Here is a 23378-nt window from a genome sequence, read left to right on the forward strand (position 1 = left end):
GATAGTCACTCATGTCCAACTCTTTGAGACTCCGTGGACTGTAGCACACTAGGCTCCTCTGTCCATGGGATTCTCCAGGCAAGAACACTGGAGTGGGTTGCCATTCCCTTATCCAAGGGATCTTCCCGACCCTTGGGAAGGGGATCATACCCTGGTCTCCTACATTGCATGCAGATTCTTTACCGTCTGAGCTACAGGGAAGCAAGCCCATGTGATCTTATCCTCTCTGTGTCTGTTTACTCACCTGCAAAATGGGGGTGATAGTAGAAGGTGAGTTGCAAGGTTGTGTAAAGGACAAATGGATTATTCTACACAGACTGTCTAGCACAGGGCCTGACACCACACAAGGGCACAATGTGTGTCCCTATTACTCTTGGTGGTGGTGGGATGGAGTTATCGCCAGGCATTACTGCTACTGTCATTAACACAGCTCCTGCTATTCAGAGATGGTGTGCAGACAGAATAAGGCAGTTATTAGGGGCAACGTGACACCAGAGCCTTGGGTCCTACTCCCAGCTGTCCTACTGACCACGGACTTGACCTCAGACCAGCCGTCGTCCCTCACTACGTGCCCTTTTCCTCCAACCATAAAATGAGGACTTGGGTTAAATAACTGCAGGGTTTCCCAAACTTCAGTGAACTCCTTGCCAATAATAGCATGATTTGTGCAATATCCATATCCTGACTCTCTTGTTACTGATACCTGGTATTTTTAAATGACTCACTTGTACTTAACTTTTAAATCTAAAGAGAAAATTAGTATGATTCATTTTGCGTAATGGAAGTCCCCATTCAAAACATGTAACAAATAACAGAGGGGTTTTTTTTTGGTCAGGTGGAGGCTGCCTGCAGGAGGCACATGCTGCGGTTCAGAGGATTCTTCTGCGTCAAGTTACACTGAAGATCATGGTCAAGACGTCAGGCCAGGGGGCTTACGTTACCTCCTTCTCAGTTTCCGAATATTCCTTGAGTCTCTCCACGGCCACAATGTTGGTCTCCATCTCGGACGACATCCGAACGAGCCAGTTCAAATATGTGGTGACCTGTGAGGGGAAGAGTCATCCGATGGAGCGTCTAGAGTGAGCATGAGTTGTTTTCTTCTCACGAAGGCAGCATGAATTATGAAATGTTTCAGATAATGAAGGCCCAGAAGACAGCTACCTCAGATACCATGGCCAGACCTGCTACTGTGCGTCTCTTATCCCAGCGCCACATTTCAAAATAACCCGCGGGGCTACACAAGCAATCAGAAAGGAAACGAGATGGTATTCCCAACCAGGTGATAGTTAAGAAAACACACCACGACGAAATTTGGGAGATGCAGCTAAAGCAGGGCCTCGAGGGAAATTTATAGTATTGAGTGCATTCTTCTGGTAGCTGGAGGCATCCTCTCAGGCCGTCAGGGACGCTCCTTGGCTGATGGGGGAGTTCTGGCTGCACCTCTGATTTCTCCCCTGCTTCAGTCAGTCACTGGGCTCTAGAGCTGCACCTCAACTCCACTTAGCCCTCGTCCCCTTCCCCCACACCCACAGAGATTCAAAGTAAAGGGCCAAGTGCCTAACAACCGGCTCCCCAGCAAGAGGATTAGAAAAGTCCACCTGGGAGTGCGCCCATCTTACCTGCAGGGAGTAAGACACCGAGAGGCCCACCAAGCCTGCACTGAGGCTGTGCCGGGAAATCACGGCAAACAGCGAGGCGAACAGGACGATGCAGTTGCCCACACACTCCAGCCGCACGGCCAGCCACCTGCATGGAGACACAGGCAGAGGGACAGGGACACGGACACACACACACACACAGACACACACGCCCAGGTCAGCTTCTCAGAGGCTTGGTTTCCGGTTGAGGGTGGGGGTGGGGAGGCTGGGTGGCCACTCTGCTTACTGAAATAATTCCCCAATAGTTCCTAAGAGAGGCCTTGTTTGCCCAGTTCATGGGGCATGGGGAAGAAGGGCTGAAGGACACAATTTCAGGAATTCCTCATTGGTCTGGCAACCCCAGGGACTAAAATAGAGTTTTCCAGAAGTGATCCTCCCAGGAAACTGAAACTTGCTTTCTTAAGAGCCAACCTTTTCTCAATGAAACCTTAAAAATACACCCATGTGTGCATTTTTAAAAAAAGATGTCTCAGAAACTTCCAAAATGCTTAGAAAAATCATCAACTCTGAGAGGCACCCCTGATTTAAAACAAATGTCTCTTGGCAGGAGTGGGGGGAGGGGAAAGTGAGAAATAAACACAGCCAGCACAGCCAAAGGGTCCCCAGACCTAGATCACCACTATTTTAGAAACATTAAAATGTATTATCTTTCCCTTAAAATACAGACAGATCTACATGTTTAAAGCTAACTTTTGTATGCTATCACATAGGAACACTGTTTTTGTTTGAAAATGTAAAGCATTCTAGAGAGGCAGTATTAGCAATCTGTTTTTTTTCCCACCACATTCTTAAAGATCCATGTGACGGATCCTCAGGGTGAGTTATTCCCACAGAAATCCAGATTTCAACAAACTCCCCAAACAAACTCTGCAAGGGAATTGCAAGGTCTTTCCAGCAATGCCCTATCTTCCTGCCCGTCTCACACTCAGGGATTATGCGGTGTGCAGTGGGTCACTGCCAGGGTGCTCTGACCCCTCCCCGGAGTCTTCCCTTTCTCACATCTCAAAAAACATCTTAGGATGTAAGCAAGTGAGGATGGGATGTTCTAGATTCAATCAATAATTAGCCAACTTCTACTCCTTTTTAAGCCCGATGCTATTCAACCATGCTTGATCCCCCCAAAGGGCAATTTCACACGGTCTAACCTAATACTATTACTAATAAAACTGCTTCCCACACTCATCACCCGGGGGCGGGGGTGAAGAGAAGCATGTGACGAGAACACTCAGGAGCCAAGGCCGCCGTCACCGATGGTCCTGTGTCACCAGGGGCACGGCGGAAGGATTGCCCTGCGGCATCTCCCGACTCAGAACTCCCTGCACCTGCGCTTCAGCGGCCCCTGCGGCAACATGCGGGCTGACCGCGCTCCTCTTTCTAATGGTCCTTCCGTCCTCTCCTCTCGCCGAGTCCAAGCCTCCCTCCCGAGAGGCCGGCGCTGGGCCCCACCGCCCCGCTCCGGGAGCCTCCCCCACAGCCCCGCGCCCACCTGTTGGCCACGATGCTGGGGTAGTAGGCCTTCTGGTTCTCGTCCACCTTCAGGTCGCTCTGGCGGATGAAGCGTTCCTGCTCCTCGAAGGCGCGGATAACGCTGACGCCCAGCAAGGTCTCGTTGAAGTGGGAATAAACCGGCGAGCGGCTGACCGACTCCAGGCGCTTCAGCTGCCGGGAGGAGGCCACGTAGAACCTCTGCGGGAGAGAACGGACCAGAGGTGGGCGAGGGGCCCCTCATCCCATCCTTCCAGGGCCATGCTGGAGAAAGTCTGGACGTAAATGACCCCTCTGGGGGCGGAATGCTGGACCGGGGCTGCTTTCACCCGAGGAACGGCAGGTGTACTGACTACAAGAATAACCAGGGCGGCAGCAGTGATGATAATAGCTCACGCTCCAGTGGAGCCCGGATCTCTGGTAGCTCAGCTGGTAAAGAATCTGCCTACAATGCAGGAGACCCTGGTTCAATTCCTGGGTTGGGAAGATCCGCTGGAGAAGGGCTAGGCTACCCACTCCAGTATTCTTGGGCTTTCCCTTGTGGTTCAGCTGGCAAAGAATCGCCTGCAATGCAGGAGACCTGGGTTTGATCTCTGGGTTGGGAAGATCCCCTGGAGAAGGGAAAGGCTACCCACTCCAGTATTTTGGCCTGGAGAATTCCATGGACTGTACAGTCCACGGGGTCGCAGAAAGTCGGACACGACTGAGTGACTTTCACTACACTACACGTGGAGCCCAGCATCCCAGGACTGCTTTAAGCACCTTCACAGCCATCAGCTCTTTAATCTTCATCAAAAACCTATAAGGCGCTCAATCCTGTTTCACAAGGAGTAAACTGAGGTCAACCTCTTCCCTACGGCCATGTGGCTAGGAAGTGGCAGAGCTGGGATTCAAACACCAGCAGTCCAGCCTCAAAGTGTTGACCTCAACACGGCATGGCCTCTCTGATGCCACTGACCTCGAGAGTTTATGGACCCCACAGCATTGCTTTAGGACAAGCAGAGCTCAGCATAAACCCTGCCTCTGCCTATCCCCATGGACAGAGACCATATCCACTCTACTCCTGCCCTAACCCGGGTGTTCAGCTTGTTAAGAGACAGAACAAGAGCCCACTGGGAGCACTGAGGAGCTGTGACAGAGGCTGGACTGGCCATCTGAAGACACCTCTGTTCTCCTGGCTTCAGTTTCTGCATCTGTACAAAAGGACCCGCTGAGACCGAAGTTCCCTCTCCCGGATGTGCTGAAGATGTAACATGTCTGCACTGGCTTCAACAGCAGAGCAGGGCAAATGAACACAGGTGCTGAGGGACATGTCTTCTGCCTCCTGGGCTGTTCTGGGTGCCCTGGCCATCTTTAGGGGCAGAGACCTTTCATGGAGAACACTGAACAGAGTGGGTGGCTCTTACGGGTTCTCCAAATTTTTTTCTGGATGTCAGCTCACATGGGAATTTGAACCACATGTTGGGGAGCCCTCTGGGGGCCCCATAAACTCTGAGAACTAACCCAGGGGTCACACCAACCCGGGCCACCTCAGATCAGGGGTTCTGCCAATCCCTGCACATGGTCAGATGCCACCTGTCCTCCGGCGGCTCTCACTGCCTTGGGACACAGTCCAGACCCCGTGGTCTGGCTCAAGGACCCTGGCATCTGCCCCCATTACCCTCTCCTGGGATCACCTCCTCTCCCGACTTTCTTTCCTCCTGGATGGAAACTGCTCTAAAATGTTTGACCTGCTCAACTTACTCCAATTGTCATGTCCTCTGAATTTTATTTCCTCTAAAAAGTGAACCCAAGACTTATTTTTGTTATGGAATAGTCTGATTTTTAAAAAATAATTATTAGCTTTCCTTTTAAGCTCTATTCCTGGAGAGAATCCACCCCGTGGACTCTCCTGATTCTTCCAAGGAGTGCCTGGTGCTCATGAGTGAAAATGAATGTTCAACCTACACCTGTCTTGTGCTGGGCTTGGGCTGAGAGCTAAGACACTAAGGGAAGTGCCAGGGAATTTTCACAGATGCCATGCAATTCCGGGGGTAGAAATGACTTATTCCAACAACCTGGAAGCCCCAACAGAATTCCACATCACCTTACCTCTTACATTCCTTTTCTTAAAACTGACTTGCAAACACTAATGTATCAGTTCAGTTGCTCAGTTTTGTCAGACTCTTTGCAACCCCGTGGACTGCAGCACACCAGGCTTCCCTTTCCATTACCAACTCCCAAAGCTTGCTCAAACTCATGTCCATCGAGTCGGTGATGCCATCCAACCATCTCATCCTCAGTCGTCCCTTCCTCCTCCTCCCTTCAATCTTTCCCAGCATCAGGGTCTTTTCTAATGAGTCAGTTCTTTGCATCAGGTGGCCAAAGTATTGGAGTTTCAGCTTCAACATCAGCCCTTCCAATGAACACCCAGGACTGATCTCCTTTAGGATGGACTGGTTGGATCTCCTTGCAGTCCAAGGGACTCTCAAGAGTCTTCTCCAACACCATAGTTCAAAAGTATCAATTGTTCAGCACTCAGCTTTCTTTATAGTCCAACTCTCACATCCATATATGACTACTGGAAAAACCATAGTTTTGACTAGACAGACCTTTGTCAGCAAAGTAATGTCTCTGCTTTTTAGTATGCTGTTTAGGTTGGTCATAGCTTTTCTTCTATATTTGAAAGTGAAAGTGAAAGTCGCTCAGTCGTGTCCAACTCTTTGCAACCCCATGCATGGACTGTATAGTCCCTGGAATTCTCCAGGCTAGAATACTGGAGTGGGTAACCTTTCCCTTCTCCAGAGGATCTTCCCAACCCAGGGATTGAACCCAGGTCTCCTGCATTGCAGGCATGTTCTTTACCAACTGAGCTATAAGAGAAGCCCTCTTCTATATTAGTGTATATTAATTATTAATATAGTATAATTATAGTGTATATAATATACTGCTGCTGCTACTGCTAAGTCGCTTCAGTCGTGTCCGACCCTGTGTGACCCCACAGATGGCAGCCCACCAGGCTCCCCCGTCCCTGGGATTCTCCAGGCAAGAACACTGGAGTGGGTTGCCATTTCCTTCTCCAATGCATGAAAGTGAAAAGTGAAAGTGAAGTCGCTCAGTCGTGTCCGACTCCTAGCGACCCCATGGACTGCAGCCCACCAGGCTCCTCCGTCCATGGGATTTTCCAGGCAAGAGTACTGGAGTGGGGTGCCATTGCCTTCTCTGATATAATAAACAATTCATGTATATTAGATATACACTAATGTATATCCATTTAAAATTTTTTTCAAGTGATATAGATAGGATGATTAGAAAAACATTACATTAAGTCTATGATCCTGAGATAAGCATACTCTGATTTCAGTGTATAATGTTTTAATTCTTTTCCAGAGAGAGAGAAAGAACATCCACCCTTACACACATACATCCTTAAAAGGCACTTTTTGAGATGCAACTTACTTCCACTGGAAAGTGTACTAAATCTTTACAGCTTGGTGAATTTAACATTTATCTACACCTGTATATGCACCACCGGATCAGAATCTAGGAAATTCCCTCACGTTCTCTCACAGTCAATTCCCCGTAGAGCCACTATTCTGACTTCTATTTCATTGCTCATGCCTGTTCTTCAGCTTCATAAGAACAGAATCACACAAATGTACTCTTTTGTGTCTGGCTTATTCTGATCGATATAGTATCTCTGAGACTCATCCTTCTTGTATGTATGAGTAGCTCATTCCTCTCTACTGCTGGGTCACATCCTTTGTATAAATATACCACAGTGTATGCATCCATCCTCCTGTGACGGACATTTGGGGTAATTATGAATCAAAACGCTAAGCACATTCTAGCCGATTTGTTTCTGTGATACAGTCTCTTCTTTTTTGTTGTTGTTTTTAAGTTTATTTATTTGGCTGTGCCAAGTCCTAGTTGAGGCACGAGGGCTCTTCGCTCTTTGCTGTGGCACGTGGATCTTCAGTTGCACCATTCAAACTGTTAGTTGTTTTATGTGGGATCTAGTTCCCCAGCCAGGGATAGAACCCAGGCCCCCTGTATTGGGAGCTCAGAATCTTAGCTGCTGGATCACCAAGGAAGTCCCTTTCCTAGCACACACACTGAGTGAGACTGCTGAGTTAAAGGAAATCAACCCTGAAGGTTCACTGGAAGGACTGATGCTGAAGCTCCAATACTTTGGCCACCTGATGTAAAGAGCTGACTCACTGGAAAAGGCCCTGATGCTGGGAAAGACTTGAGGGCAGGAGGAGAAAGGGGCGACAGAGGATGAGATGGCTGGATGGCATCACCAACTCGATGGACATGAGTTTGAGCAAACTCTGGGAGAGGATGAAGGACAAGGAAGCCTGGTGTGCTGCAGTCCAAGGGGTCACAAAGAATTTAACATGACTTAGCCACTGAACAATATATAGTTAAAAGCTATGAAAAAAATCCTCCCATGATCTCTAAGGATTAGTAAGGCAGTGTTTTCATTTTTCTACCTCCATTTCCAGTCCTGCCCACGCACATTACGCATTTTGTCTTAGTTATAATGACAGTGTGCCGACAACATGGGTCTTGGCTAACTTCTTTCCCTTTGTTGTTTAAAAATAAAACTGTTGGTGCCGAAACAGTGTGTTCCCAGTTCTCCTGTTAGAGGGATGTCAGCAGTCCATTGCCACATTACCCACGGTGTGCTCAAGGCCCTGCTGCTGGCAGGCATCTGAGCTGCCCTGAACATCACCCTGGGCCTCCTCTTTTGTTCTTTTGAATTGGGTCCTCCAGGAAAAGGTCCAGCCAGGGTCAGAACACGGGTAACATTTTTGATAAATGCAGCTGGAGGACTTTCCACAAAAGCTGGCTCGACTTAAAGAGAACACAGAGAGGGTCTGGGAACTGGATGTGCTCTGATTCCATCTTTGTTCACATTCACCAATGCTGGGCCACAGCGTGATGCCCAGCCACAGTGTGTTAGGGTGTGGGGTCTGGCTGACCCGGCCAAGGCCTCCAGGAACCCACACCAACAGGCCACACACAGTGCAGTGTGAGGTACAGAGCACCCTGTGGCTTCTTATTCTTATTTTGTGCAACAGTTATTAGGCTCCCATCTAAACAGCAGTCCGTTAGCGTGTATGCTGCAGCTGCTTTTTTTAATTAAAAAAAATGTTTACTAACATACATGTATTTGATGACTCTGAATTTAGAACACTTAGAATCAGCATGAGCAAGGTAAAAAGGTGTCCTTTTCAGGGGCAGGAAAGCACAGTGACGATTACATCAGATGTGAATTCACATTCCCAGTTCTGCCCCCTGGACCTCAACATGTTGATCTGTTAACTGGAAGCACCACAGTGAAGCTGACACAGCCATCAAGTGCTCCCTTACTCTGTTCACCTTTCTTGAGCTTATTTGTGATGGCTGGAGCTCCAGCAGCCATCTTGGACCATGAAACCAACTTAACAACGGAAAGCAAAGATGACAGAAACACATACACAAAAAAACCCCCAAAACCAAACAGTGAAGGACTCTGAAGCTACCAAACTCATGAAGCTGTCAGATGTGTGCGTGCGTGCTAAGTCGACTCAGTCATGTCTGACTGTGTGTGACCCTATGGACTGTAGCCCACCAGTTTCTTCTGTCCATGGGATTCTCCAGGCAAGAGTACTGGAGTGAGTTGCCATGCCCTCCTCCAGGGGATCTTCCCCACCCAGGGACTAAACCCACATCCTTATGTCTCTTGCATTGGTAGGTGGGTTCTTTACCACTAGAGCCACCTGGGAAGCCGGAAGCTGTCATATCAGCCCTGAATAGCATATTTCTAAATTTCTATTATGGCTTCCTTGGTAGCACAGATGGTAAAGAATCTGCCTGCTATGCAGGAGACCCAGGTTCAATCCCTGGGTTGGGAAAATCCCCTGGAGAAGGGAATGACAACCCATTCCAGTATTCTTGCCTGGAGAATCCCATGGACAGAGGAGCCTGGTGGGCTACAGTCCATGGGGTCGCAAAGAGTCGGACATGTCTGAGCAACTCACACTTCCACATTCACTTTTAGATCTCTATTACAGGGGAAAAAATATCATAGCTGTTATTATTCATGTCTCTATTATCTGCCCTGGAGAAGGAAATGGCAACCCACTCCAGTACTATTGCCTGGAAAATCCCATGGATGGAGGAGCCTGGCAGGCTACAGTCCATGGGGTCACAAAGAGTCGGACATGACTGAGCGACTTCTCTTCACTTCACTTCTTCATAAACTAAGCTAAGCTAAGTCGCTTCAGTCGTGTCTGACTCTATGTGACCCCATAGACGGCAGCCCACCAGGCTCCGCCGTCCCTGGGATTCTCCAGGCAAGAATACTGGAGTGGGTTGCCATTTCCTTCTCCAATGCATGAAAGAGAAAAGTGAAAGTGAAGTTGCTCAGTCATGTCTGACTCTTAGCGACCCCATGGACTGCAGCCTATCAGGCTCCTCCGTCCATGGGATTTTCCAGGCAAGAGTACTGAAATGGGGTGCCATTGCCTTCTCCGTCACTTCTTCATGGCTATAACTTATTTCCTTTTAAAACTTTCAGCTTAATAAAATCCTTATTATTAGGAAAAAAGGATGTCTGGATATTGCAAGCTGAAAACCACCAACTTAGGTAATCAAGACTGACAAAAACAAACCTTAACCCTCCTCTGAGACATCCTCCACAGCCTCATGCTGGGGAAACTTAAATGGTCCCCATTTAAGTTAAAAGTAAAATAAAAAGTTTAAACCATTTAAACTTAAATGGTTCTCTCGGGACAGCGATACACAGCAGGGCTCGTCCTGGACCCCAGGACCCACCTCTCACCTGCACGAAGAAGTAGATGAGGCCCAGGGGCGGGATGATGACGGCAGCCATGGGCGTGGCCAGCAGGATGATGATGCAGGCGCCGATGACATTGAACAGGGAGCCCATGAACATCTTGATGACCTGCGGGATCATCGAGTCCACCGTGTCCAGCTCCTTGGAGAAGCGGTTCACCAGGTTCCCGCTGGGGGTCCGCTCGAAGAAGCTTATGGGCGACCGGAGGACGTTATGCAGTAGGTCCAGGTGCAGGCGGCGGGAGGCGAAGATGCCCCCGATGGACACGGCCATGGAGTAGCCGAACACCGTGATACCTACAAACACTCTCGCGTCAAACTCCACGGCAGGAGAGGGACCGAGCGGGGGCAGGGGCAAGGAGCCATGTGACCGTGTGGACAAAGCAGCCTGGACTCCCAGCTTCTAGTAACAACCACAATGGTGGCTATTATTAACCCAGCACATACTATGTGCAAAACTCACCGTGTCTTTTATGTGCATCTAATCCTTTTGAGGACCCTGTGTATGTTCTATTAGTACCCATGTTACAATATGGAAGAATACTGGCGTGGGTAGCCTCTCCCTTCTCCAAGGGAATCTTCCCAACCCAGAGATTGAACCCAGGTCTTCCGCATTGCAGGCGGATTCTTTACCAGCTAAGCCACCAGGGAAGCTCAACTGAAGCTCAGGTGAGTGAACTCCTTTGCCCTCAGGAAGAAGAGGGTGGGCTCTGAGCCACACTACCTTGCTCAGTGCCAGCTCTGCCACGAATAAGCTGTGTGACTTTGGGCAACTTACTAAACCCTTCTGGGCCTCAGTTTCTGCATCTCTAAAACAAAGAAAAATGAGCTCCTACCTCATGTGACTGCTGCAAAAGTAAAATAAAACACCGTGAAGTGTTTACAACAGAACCAGACACCAAGTAAGTGCTGTCAACGTTAGCTATCACTGGTAATGCTGCTGTGTCTGGGGATCTTTGCGGGACCACAGGAAGGGTATACAGAGGATTTCTCAGCATCCTCCCTGTTAACCTCTGAGGCCGCACCATCCTCCATTGTGGAGGCCATGCTGGGCACTGCAGGACGTCTAGCAACATCTGGCCTCTAGATCCCAGCAGCACCTGCCCCCGTGGGGAAGTTGTGCCAACTCCAAGTATCTCTAGATATGACTAAACTCTAAGTATTTCTAGACGTGAGGGTAGCACTGCCTGCGTTACGAACCACAAGTAGAAACTAATTCCCATCTTTGGGCAGAAGGCAAAAGTCCAGAAATAGGACTTCACAGAAACTCCATCACCCTGCCAGAAAAATGAGGGGCAAGGGTCCTTAATCACCTTCTGTTTCTCAACTTAACTCATCTGCAAAATAGGCACGGTGGAGCTCCCTTCCCCTCTGTCTCCTAGAGCCACACGAAACAGAGCATTCGAGAAACATTCATTCTACAAATATCTGAGTGTCTATTATGTGATAGTTCGTGTTCATGTGTATTTGGCTTGGTTTGTGGGTCTAAACCCTGACAAATTGGGGGACCTGATTCTATTAACAAGAAATAGAAGTGGCTCCAAGTGCCAACAGCAGGTGAGGAGCAAGGGAGGCTCACCTTGTGAAATGCCCAGGGCTCCATAGACACTCAGCCGGACTTGCGTGTGCTCCTGGGTCCCGTTGACAATGGGGTCATCCGTCCAGAGACTGAGCCAATAGTTAGAGACCAGGGAAGCCACGTGGTTACACAGGAAAAGGAAGATGCTCAGAAAGGAGATGAAAAGTCCAATTGCCTTCATGTAGTCCCAGTACACGGACAGCTTGACCTGAGACCAGGAGAGAAGGCATCTTACAGAACACACCCCCAGCCATGCCCACCCAAGGTCAGCAGCCTCAACAGACCCTGTGCAGTCCACAGCCCCCACCTATTCTCAAGCCTATAATCCCTTTCCCCTTAGTTACTTGGCAAAGAAATCAGCAGAAGCAAAGGTTTCTGCCCTCATGGAACTTCCAGTTCAGCAGTGACACAGGCTTTCATCAAATAACTGCCCAGATAAATGTATAATCCCAAAGAAGGGCTGGAAGTGGCACATGATTCCACGGGAATGTATTACTGGGTATCCTGACTTAACCCAGGGTGGAGAGGAATCAGAGGAGGTTTCCATAAGGAAAGGACATCAAAGAATTAACCAGGTGAAAATGAAAAATAAAAAAAGCATTCCAAGCACAGGGACAAACACGTGCAAAGGCCCTGAGGTAGGAGGGAAGCAGAAAGGAGGCAAGGATAGCTGGAGCACAGTAAAGCTGGAGAACAGGGAGTGGCTGCACCACACAGGACCCGAGAGATCCTGGACAGGATTAGGTTTTACTCCAGGACTATCAGGAAGGCATTGAAGAGTTTGAAGAAAATGGGAAGAGGGGACATGTTGCCTAGCAACCATGACCAAGTGTCACATCTACTCCCCACACCCTCAGTCCTCTGAACACTCAACACCAATTCCTGCCTGTCACAACTGGCCTCTAAGCGCTTGGTGCTTGCTCAGCCTGTTTCCCAGCTCCATGGAGTGACAGCCAGGGGCCTCTTTTACTCCGGTGTCTCCTGTGGAGCCCCGCGTGGGGTCCATGTAATTTACACGTGGTCACTCAAAGCGCAGCTGCACACCACGGCTGGGTGCAGTGCGCTCTGAGTCAGCCTGACACCCAACCTGCGTGCTGTGGATTTGGCAAACTCCGGGTATCTTTCCCTGTGTGTGCGCTCCCTGTCACATCAGGCTTTTCATGAGGGTGGACTCCTCATAAATGGGATTAGTGCCCTTATAAAAGGGATCCCTCACCCGTCTGTCATATGAGGATACTGCAAGAGAATAGCCATTTATGAGCCAGGGAGTTCTCTCACCAGACACAGAATCTGCTGGCGCCATGATCCCTGACTTGCCAACATCCAGAATTATGAGCAATAAATGTATGTTGTTTCTAAGCCACCTGTACCATGGTCTTCTGTTAATAGCAGCCCAAAGGGACTAAGACAGGTATTAAAAACAAAGCCCCAGCTGAGACCTTCTCACTGATCAACAGGCACACCTCAGACACTTGTAGGCTTGGTTCCAGACTACTACAATAAATCAAATATCCCGATAAACTGAGTCACGTGAATTTTCCGGTTTCCTGGTGCATATAAAAGCTATATTTATGCTATACTGAAGTCTATTAAGTGTGCAATAGCACTATGACTAGAAACACAATGCACACACCTTAATTAAAAAATACTTGGTTGCTAAAAAGTGCTAATAATAATTTAGGCCTTCGGTGAGTTGTAGTAGTAACATCAAAGATCACAAATATTATAATGTCAACATAGTATAACAATAACAAATATAATATTTTATATAATAACAAACTATAATAATGATAAAGTTTGAAATATTCCAAGAACTACCAAAATGTGGCACAGAGACCCAACGTGAGCAAATGCTGCTGGGAAAATGGCACTGATGTTCAACACAAGACTGCCACACACCTTCAATTTGTAAAAAACAGCATTTGTGAAGTGCAACAAAGCCAAGTGCCATCAAACAAGATCTGCCTGTAATAAGGGCAAAAATAGAAAATAAAAAGAAGTGAAAGATAATCTTTTCTGATGACACAATTAATGTTCTTCAGGGCTGCGTCTGTGATGACTTGAAACCAACCCACACACAGCTGACCCCTGTGAGGCTGCAGCCTGGATTCAAGGCATCACGTCATCTATGGCCACCAAGGCCCCAGCTGCTCAAAGGAGGCAGCGGTCAGGCAGGCAGAGACTACAGATGCCAACCCTGGAGTCTGAGTGTTGGGTTCACATCCCAGCTCCGTTGCTCACCAGCCGTGACCTGTGGCAAGTCACCTTGGCCCTCCACCCTGGTTTCCAGTGCTTAAAACAGTACCTTTTCAAGCCTCCTGGGGAGGAAGACGTAAGCCAAGATGACCACAGCACCCCGCCCAGGGCCCAGCCCCTGCAGACGCACAGCGACCTGACCGCCGTCCTCACCTGCCCCGTCTGAGCCTTGTCTGCCTCCACGAGCTTCCAGGTCTCCTCCGTGGGCCCGGGCTTCCGCAGCTCAGCAGTGCTGGTGTGATGCCGGCTCACATCTCCGCTGTAGGAGGAGGAGCTGCTGAGCTGCCTGGGGAAGCAAGGCACACTGTGTCCCCCAGATGAAGGCCCTGGGCAGGGTCGGTGCCCCTGCCCTAAGCACCAGGCCTCGTTCACGCTCCTGATTATGTAGAGGAGACTCATAGACGGGAGGGGTCTGGTCCCAGGGTCCCATGGGAGAACTATTCCTTTAGGCAGATTTTATTCCAAAAGCATCTCCTCTCCATCCCCACCCCGTGCTCATCAGCTTTATGAGGATCATGACAGACCATCACCCAGAGAGCTTTCCTCCCTGGGGAAGTGTGTGCTCGCGGGACGACGTGGGGTGTATATGTTCATATGTGTCTGCATGTGCACACGGCTCAAATCCACATGAGCAAAGGGATGGCGTACAACTTCCATCTTGTAGTCAACTCTACTGCCTTCTTCGTTTGTCTGTCTGCCCCGATGCGGTGAGTGTGGAGGCGGGAGAGGCCCAGCGAGCTGGGGACGGAGGGGTCCTCCAGGATGCGGCCAGTTAGGACTGAGGAACCACGTCCTGCCAGAAGCCTCGTGCGTTTGGAAGAGGATCCTTCCCCAGACGAGCCTTCAGCTGAGACCCCAGCCTGGCTGATGCCTGGGGTACAGCTTTTGAGGGACCCTGAGCAGAGGAGCCAGCTAAGCTGTGCCCTGACACCCCAACCCATAGGAACTGAGATGACAAACCACTAAGCTTGTGATCACTTGTTACATAGCAATAGAAAACTGAATACCCAGTTTCTGTGTGTTTCTCCTGGATCCACCCACGGTGTGCTACAGCAAGCGTCCTGTGGTCACCTGCTCCAACATCCCAGGACTGCCTGCAGGCGCCTGCCCCATCTCAGCCAATTCTTACCTTATGCTAGCCGCCTGCACAGAACAGGGCAGTGCCCCTTCAGCCCCCTGCATGCTCCAGGCGAGGCACTGTTATGAGTGCTGCACGCACACGCCGAGCTCACACCCTGACTGTTGCCCCAGCAGAGAAGTGTGCCGTGTACAACACACAGCTGGGCCCAGGAGGGGACTGTGGGCAGGGTTCTGAGGGGCACAGACGCTCAAGCTCATTTTCTTCCTAGCCCATGTCTGTGAAATTCCCCCACCCCAAAAGAAGTAACCCCAGGCAGCTCCAGCTCACCTAAATAATAACTGAGCGGCATTTACTGAGCGCCGAAGGCAGGCGGCACGGTTCTAAGTGCCCACATGCCATATCACAGAGGCCTTCCTACAATCCTACACGGCAGGGGCACCAAAGACCCCATTCGACAACGGAGGAAACCAAGACACCAACAGGTCAATGCCGCTCCTCCAATTACCCTATGATCTGACCAAAAGCAACCTTCTTTAAAGCACCAAAGCATAAAACTTAGGAGCACTGGCTCAGAGGCTGAACTCGGGTTCAAATAGTCAAGCCTGGCTTCTCTCTGGCTGTATGGCCTGTGGACAGCTCTCAGTCTGCCCACCTGTAAAATGGGAAGATGAGAGAAACTACCTCCAGGTTTATGGACTGTACAGGACTTGGCACTGCGCCTGGCTCCTAATGGCACATAAAACGCAGCTGTTATTGTTACTGTGACTATTTTGAATTGGCTGTTGGTTCTTATAGCCTCAACATTCCAGGCCCTGCTGAGTGACTTGAGCAAAGAGCCACGCCATGTAGGGACCTTGAGTGTCAGAAGTGCAGACGGATGGTTAAATCCAACCGTGAGGCCTGTGTGAGCCATGCCCCCTGGCAGGAGCACAACGAGGCTTCCCCTTTGGGCCTCTGCTCTCTGGGAAGTGAGGTTCCGCCAGGATTCGGGGTGGGGGGGCCGGGGAATCAGAAGCTAAAGGCTTTTTTTTTTGGCGGTGAGCCTTGCTGCGGACACCCTGTTCCTCCACCCTCCCCGCTGGCAGGGGGAGACACGTGGTGCCGGGAAAATCCACAGGGTCCCCCGGCCTGCTCCGCCTCACCTCTGCATTTGCTTCCCTGCAGTGTCTGTCACCAGCATGCCGTTCTCCATCTGTTTCACCTCCTTCCCTGGACCGCCGACACCTGCTAATCCTGGCAGAAAGGAGGAGGGGGCGGATGGTGATTTCAAGGGCTGGACACCAACACCTGTCACCGTGTGGGGCGATGGCAGACAACCTGGCCGCCAGGAAGCTCAGAAGGCAAAATCTGCTTTGCAGCGGCCACAGACAGGCTTCCCGGCTGGCCAGCTCTCTTGGGGATAGGGATGGTGTTTTGCAACCATCTCAAGAACTCTGAGTAAGTACCCTGTGCCAGCAGCGACCAGCAAAATCCAGTTCTGCTGATGGTCTCTTGGCTGTGTGCAGCCTGGCTCATGGGGTCAGGATACAAATGAACCATGCAGGGGAAAGGACACACTTTTCTGGTCCCCAAGCATCCCAGACAGGGGTGAAACCCCAAATAACAACTCCTATGGACAAGGGCATCAGACACTGGAGTCTCAAGCGCCCCCAGACAAGCGGTTAACCCATTGGTTGCAGGATCAAGGGGAGGTCCTGAAGATCGGGGTAAGGGGTTACCTGGGACTGCTGGGGCAGTGGCTGTTCTCCCAGTAAAACGGAACTATTTCAACAACTGATACAGGCACCATGGGCACACCAGCCGGATATCTGCTCCAATGCCAGGAAGTATCCGCCCAGCATTAACACTGATCCCTGTCACCTTAGAGACAGCGGACTGACTGGCTCACTGACATTTATTCAGTGTCAGCCGCTGCACTCTGCTGAAATACATTATCTCCTTTAATCTTCTGACAAGTCAGGGATATGTTTATTACCGCCCACTCTGCACTGACTTCCTCACTCTTTGGTGCCGGGAGACAGAGAGCAGGAGAGAGAACGTAACGTAGGACTCCGAAGGGCTGACCCAGGCAGAGGATGCAGGAGAGAAGTTATGAAAGGGTATGAATACACAGCCGGCAGCGAACCCGCCAACATGCTGATGCGACATGAATTAAAGCAGAATCCAGAAAGAGTGACTCTCTCAGGCAACAACCATGGGAAGTGACAGAGGATGGCAAGGAAGCAGGGCTGGGGGTCGTTCCTGGGCTGATGGGGGGGCCCTGAGCCGGTGATTCTCAATCTTGGCCGTGCGTGAATCATCCCCTGGGGCCGGCCCTGGTCCCTGCACCGACTCTGCCAGGGAGGCCAACCCCACGCTGCGAGCAGTCAGGGGGCTGGGATGCGTGGGAAGTGCTCGCTCACCTCTTAGCTGTGTGAACTGGGGAAGCAATGAACCTCTCTGGGCCTCACTTTCCACATCTGCAGAATGGGAGGAACAGCAGCACCAGCCCCCATGAGCAGGAGGAAGAAATGACACCGCGCTTGGTGAATGGAAGAGAGGACATGGTGCTTACTGTTATGTGCATTTTTAAACCTGTCCCATAGATAAATCTGGGGCACATCCACGACTGAGAATCACTGCTTTAAATGTTTCCTTTAAAATCAGCATCTTTTTTTTAATTGGGAAAAAATTAAAACTAAAACAAATGAAAACGAAGAGTGATAACAGGCAGGACTTCCCATGCAGCGGCCTGCAGACAGAGCACACACACATGCAAAGCACTGGGGCCCAAGCCTGACCTTGACTGTCTTCCGCTGTGCGGGGGTGGGGGTGCTTTACAACACTCCCAGAGACCCCCGTCTTTCAGCAGGTACTTCAGCTTCAGAGAGCCCCATCCTGCCCAGCTGCCCAGGCGCCCTCTGGAAACCTGAGCCTCCCCCCCCTCCTGCTTCACAGGCAGTGGAGGTCCTTACAGTGGTCTCCATGGTGGCCTCTTCATCAAAACCCTATTAGCCCACTGGCGATACACCAACTGGTGCAGCTGGAAAACCTTCGTCTGCAAGGGAGGGACCGTGAGTCCCAGGAGGAGAAAGGGAATGTGTGCGCTGCATCGTCCTGTTCTTTGCAGGGGACTTGCCCACTTCCCCAGTCTCCCAGACCTGTCTCCCAGGATGCCCAGGCTTCCCAGCCAAGGGGGAACCTGCCGAAGGTCAGTCCATCAGGACCCCTCCCCCAGAGGACTTGAGTGGTGGCCCCACAAGGACCAAAGATCTGCACAACTGCTCTGTCCCCAAAGGAGTCTCACATCCAGAGCTCCCAGTGCCCAAGTCTTGATCGTCCACTTTTGCCTCTGATTTCTGCTGTCTGCTTTTGATTTCCTTTTGCTACTTGGAATCTTTCTGGTAAACACCCTTGTTTAAGTGGCCAAAATCAGTTTCAGTCGCTGTCAAAAGGGGCCTCGGTGTGAACCCCCAGCCACACACTGCTGGCTCTGGAAGGCAGGAGGCATGGGTCTGCTCTGGGGCCAGTTCATGCCTTTCTGTCACTAGAGGAAGACTGGGCAGCCTTTCCCGCTCAAGTTCTTCTAGAAGACATGCCACCTCTGGGCACCCCTGGCACCTGCAGCTACTCCATGAAGGGCTCATCACCCTGTGCTTGGGTCTTAATCATGCCCAGGAGGTGTGGGTGGGATCGTAATAACCAAACTGTTACCATGCATCTTCTACCTACTGGGTGCTGGGCATTTCAAAACCAGGATCTCTTTCAAGGCTCGCTGGCTGTGGTCATCTGACCTGCAACAGTACAGCTTAGCCAAGGTCACTCAGTTGACCAATGAGAGATGGGGAGATTCTATCTGTATCCCCAAGTGACAACCACAAAGCTGGCACACAGTAGGTGCCCAATAAATGCTAGATGAATGACGGAAAGGGATGGAAATGCAGACATTCAAGGGCCCCTCCTCAGGCATGCAGCAGCAAGACAAGTCATGTGCAGCCTCGCGCTGCAGGCACAGCCAACTCCAACCCGCTGTCACTGACCTTCCTCCTCATCCACCACGTTGATGCCTAGGAATTCACAAGACCCAAGAAAGTGTTAAGAACCAAGGCAAAAGAACCCTCCCCGTGAGACCCCCATTTAAATGCCCAGAGAGGGTAGATGAATGTTTTTCCTTAAAGGTGAGGGGCAAGGACAGCTAAGGGACTTGTTGCATTTGCGCCTCGGTTTCCCCGTCCCACGTGATCTGGGTGTATCCCTGACAAGAACAGTACTGCCTGGGGCCGGCTCCCTTCTCTAAAAGCTGTAAGTGTTCAAACATAAGACAAGCTAGAAAAATGCAGACTGACCTTCTGTCTTCACGCCTGTTTTCCAGGCAGCAGAGGGAGAGAGAGAGAAAGTATTACAGTGTGAAGGGCAGGCGTGCCAGCCAGGAGGTGGCACAGGCCCCTAGCCAGTCCACAGTCTTTGCTTCTTCAAGGGCACGAGCACCTTGCTCTGAGCCAGTTCCACGTAGAGAGAAGGGGGAAGGGGTGGTGACTCAGCTCAGATATCATCTTGGACCTTCCCAGGCTAGGACAGGGACCCATCTCAGGGTCCTTCCAACTCCCCAGGCTCACCTCCTTTACATGTTTAGCACCGTGATGCCCTTGATTACTTAGCGTTTGTCTCCAACGCTTTCCAAGGTCTTATCTACCACTCTATCCCCAGCACTTTGTGCATCTGATGGCCATGTGGGGTTGCACAGGATGTGCACTGCACAATCCACGGGGCACCATTCCACATGGTAGCTCAAGTACCAGATGTCCCCGTGGCACACAGCAGAGAAGCAGATGGACAGATTAACAAATGAATGGCCACGTGAACAAGCAGAGATGACCTTCCAATGCCGGAAGAGGCACCGTATCAGACACAGTGATGCCATGTCATAGCCCAAGTCCACAAAGCTGGTTTCTGAACCAGCCCTGAGAGAAATGTGTAAAATCAGCTCACAGTTGTTCCCAATCTGGGGTATACACACAGCTGTGTTATTGTCCAACCATTACGCAGGACATGCCTTAAATAATAAAGATGTAACTCATTCATTCACTTATTTAAACACACTCTCTGTGTATCTGTGATGTGCCAGGCACTGTTCTCAGTCTTGGGGACACAGAGGTGACCAAAAGCCCTCACAGAGCTTGGATTCCAAGGGAGAGAAAGAGACTATAAGGTAGCAGATCCAGAATTTACCGTGAGGCAGCATTAAATGCTACAGAGAAACAGAAAGCCAGGTAAGGAGAAAATATGAATGGTGCGGGGGTGGGGGAGTTGGGAGAGGGAGGATCACGTAAAATAATCCAGAAGCAAAGACATAAGACTTATAACCCAACGGGCTCTCCCTTGAGGGCTTCCGAGCACCAGGGGACGGGGCTGTGATGCTGGTAACCAGGCACCTCCTGGCCCTTGAACCACACAAGCGCTGCCTGGGCCGTGTGTTCGGCTGGCCGCTCATCCTCAAGGCTGGCACCTCGCAGGCTCGCTGTTTATTCTCAAGAAGGTTCTGGAACTCTGCCTGGGCAAGGGCCAGCAGGCAAGCTTCCCCCTTGAGGGAAGAATTCAAGTCACTGCTCTACAGGCAATGCCGGGTTTCTGACCAAAAACGGAATCGACTGGCTGCATCACCCGGCCCGAGCCTCCCGCCTCAGCCCTGCAAGTTCTTCAGACTCAAAAGGGGAAGAAACACGGACGCTGAGGACAGAGGGGAGGAATGAGCCGTCAGTCTGACGGGCTCTCCAGCTGCTGTTCGGAGCTTACGACTGACTTTTGCAGCAAGGGGAGGCACCTGGGACCTAGTGTGAAGAAAAGAAACAAAAAAGAGGGGCAGGAAAACTGGCGACAAAAACGCACCCGAGGAAAAGGGTCCTAAACGAAAACGACAGGTGGGAAACAGGCCAAACACCAGGGCAGCTCCCCTCGTGGCGGTGGGAGAGCTGAAGCACGTTCTTTTTGCTGCTTCTTGGAGCTTTTCTAGCGTTCGCTGTGGTCTACAAGCAGCACATATTGATTTTATAATCAGGTTAAAAAAAGTTCAGCAAAAATACGGAAAAGAGGGGAAAACGACTGAGTGACAAGGTTGAGAGAATAAGACTGGAATAAGGTTTTGAAAAGCGGTCACATTGCTGGAGTCAAGGTCTTTCTCCCAAGATAACAAAGGAAGAGCCTGGGCAGAAAGAAGTCAAAGCAGAGCGGCTTCCACACCCTCGGCACCACTGACATCGTAGCGGGGTGATTCTCTGCTCCTGGGGGGTGGCAGGGGCAGGGCAGAGGGGGCTGCCCTGTGCATGGCAGAGTGTTTAGCAGCATCCTTGGTCTCTCCTGATAAGATGCCAGGGGTGCCCCCCTCCCTCGTTATGACAACCAAACACATCTGCAGACATTGCCAAGTGTCCCCAGGAGGCACAAATGTTTGCAAACTGCCATTCTAGGTTTTCGGTTCCTAATAAAGTCACCAGAGTAAATAAAAATGTTCTATACCTTCCAGGTACAAAGGTTAATGAACCACTTTGTCAATCTCTTTGCCAACAAATAGAAAGTCCCCTAGAAACAGGATAAGGCATATTGCCAGGGAGGGAGTCAGTAGCCCCCCCCGACCCCCCGCTCCCGACCCCACCCCCATCCCAAGCCTAGCTCCCATTCTCCATCTGAGAGACAGAATTCCCCCCAAACCAAACATTCGCCCTCCAGCCTGGGTGTTCTGCAAAAGACGTGATTAATCCAACACGGAAACAAAAATTTCCCTTTAGAAGAAGCCAAAAATGTGTTTCAGACAAATCCAAGGTCAGTGGCACTGGCCACAGCTGAGCAAGACTGGACCCTGACGCCAGGCCTTACCGCCAGGGTCCCTCCAGAGAGGCGAAAAGACGGTGGGGGGAGAGAGCTAATTATTTTAGACCCAGAGGACCTTTGTGACCTGCCCTGCAGGGTGCTGAGTGGCTAAATTGGGGAAATGACCCCACAGCGGTGCAGGGGCGCTGGATGGTATTTTTACCACCAAAATTAAATGCTGACGTGCACACACAAAAAATTTTTTAATTGGCAGCATCCCATGTTCCGCATAATCTGCTTTGGATATGTGTGTGGCTGGGGACGAAGAGAAGGGGGAAAAAGAAATCCCTTCTGTGGCCAACAGGGTGCAAGGACTGTCCTTGCTCACCTGGATAGAATGGGGAGAAGAGAGAGAATTCATTCTGAGGAAAAAACTGAGATAATCCATAATTACTCACCTGGATAGAATGGGGAGAAGAGAGGGAATTCATTCTGGGGAAAAAAACTGAGATAATCCACAGAGCGTTATTTTTGCCTAAATATAGCCCACCAAGCAGATGCGGGAAATGTAAGTTATTTCAAAATTGCTACCATGCTTTGTGTGACCTTGGCTTGACTTGGGCTAAGAGACAATCCAAGAAAGGAGACTCTGTAGCAAGAGGAGAGCTGGTTATACTTACAGCAGAACTTTCCGACCACAGGAGCATAGACATGTAGAAACTCATTCGATTGGGCGTTTAAATACTAAGAGGGAGAGCTGGCTATCTCATGCTGGCGAAAGAAAATACTTTTCTTTTAAAACCTCTAGGGTTCGCAGCAGCACTATTCATAACAGCCCAAAACTGGAAACAGCTCAAGTGCTCATGAGCCGTTGAATGGATAAATAAAATGTGGTGTGTCTACACCATGGAATATGATTCAACAATCAGAAGAAATGAAGTGCTGATGCAAGCTTCCACAGACGGACCTCAGAAACGTCATGCTAAGTGAGAGAAGCCAGTCACAAAAGAATTCTGTTCATACAGAAATGTTCAGAGTAAGACAAATCTACACAGAAAGGAGATCTGTGTGAAGCCCACTGTGACATATAGAAATACCAAATCACTATATTGTACACTGGGAACTAACACAGTGTTGTAGGTAAGTTATGCTTTAAAAACAAAATAGAAACAAAGACCAGATTTGTAGTCACCAGAGATGGTGGGGGGAGCAAGAACTGGATGAAGGTAGTCAAGAGGCACTGCTAAGTCGCTTCAGTCATGTCCGACTCTGTGCGACCCCATAGACGGCAGCCCACTAGGCTGCTCCGTCCATGGGATTTTCCAGGCAAGAGTACTGGAGTGGGGTGCCATTGCCTTCTCCTAAGAGGCACTAACTGCCAGTTATAAAATAAGTAAGAGCTAGAAATATAATGTACATCATTAATATAATTAAAACTGCTTAGTAATTACTAAGAGATCTCATCATAGAAAAAAAAAATTATTTTTCTGTTTCTTTACTTTTGCATCTTTATGAAATGATGGATGTACACTAAACTTCTTATGGTCACATTTCAGGATGTACTAAGTCAAATCCCATGCCTCAGATTTACACAGTGCTCTTTGTAAATTACAAATCAGAAGCAATTACAACTCAAAAATCAGAAGGAAAAAAAGCAGATTAAGTGGTTGCCTAGGACTTAGAGGGCGGGGAGGAAGTGGGGAGTGGCTGC

At 50.0% G+C, this 23378-nt stretch overlaps 1 protein-coding gene across 4 annotated transcripts in view; it reads right to left on the reverse strand.

The window, feature by feature from the left end:
• Nucleotides 1-23378, reverse strand: part of ABCC1 (ATP binding cassette subfamily C member 1) — a 152075-nt gene that overhangs the window by 7509 nt on the left and 121188 nt on the right. Inside the window, exons 20-28 of one of the 4 annotated variants that reach the window (XM_027528198.1) lie at nt 19210-19224; nt 18904-18930; nt 16027-16117; nt 13957-14062; nt 11548-11755; nt 9955-10265; nt 3145-3344; nt 1620-1746; nt 942-1043 (exon numbers count right to left, since the gene is read on the reverse strand). In XM_027528198.1, coding sequence (XP_027383999.1) covers nt 942-1043; nt 1620-1746; nt 3145-3344; nt 9955-10265; nt 11548-11755; nt 13957-14062; nt 16027-16117; nt 18904-18930; nt 19210-19224 — 1187 coding nt within the window. Of the gene's footprint in view, nt 1-941; nt 1044-1619; nt 1747-3144; nt 3345-9954; nt 10266-11547; nt 11756-13956; nt 14090-16026; nt 16118-18903; nt 18931-19209; nt 19225-23378 lie in introns of all 4 variants that reach the window. The other 3 variants (XM_027528196.1, XM_027528197.1, XM_027528199.1) reach the window with 3 other exon arrangements.

Source organism: Bos indicus x Bos taurus, chromosome 25 (assembly GCF_003369695.1).
Source record: "Bos indicus x Bos taurus breed Angus x Brahman F1 hybrid chromosome 25, Bos_hybrid_MaternalHap_v2.0, whole genome shotgun sequence".
Classification (NCBI taxonomy): Eukaryota; Metazoa; Chordata; class Mammalia; order Artiodactyla; family Bovidae; genus Bos; species Bos indicus x Bos taurus.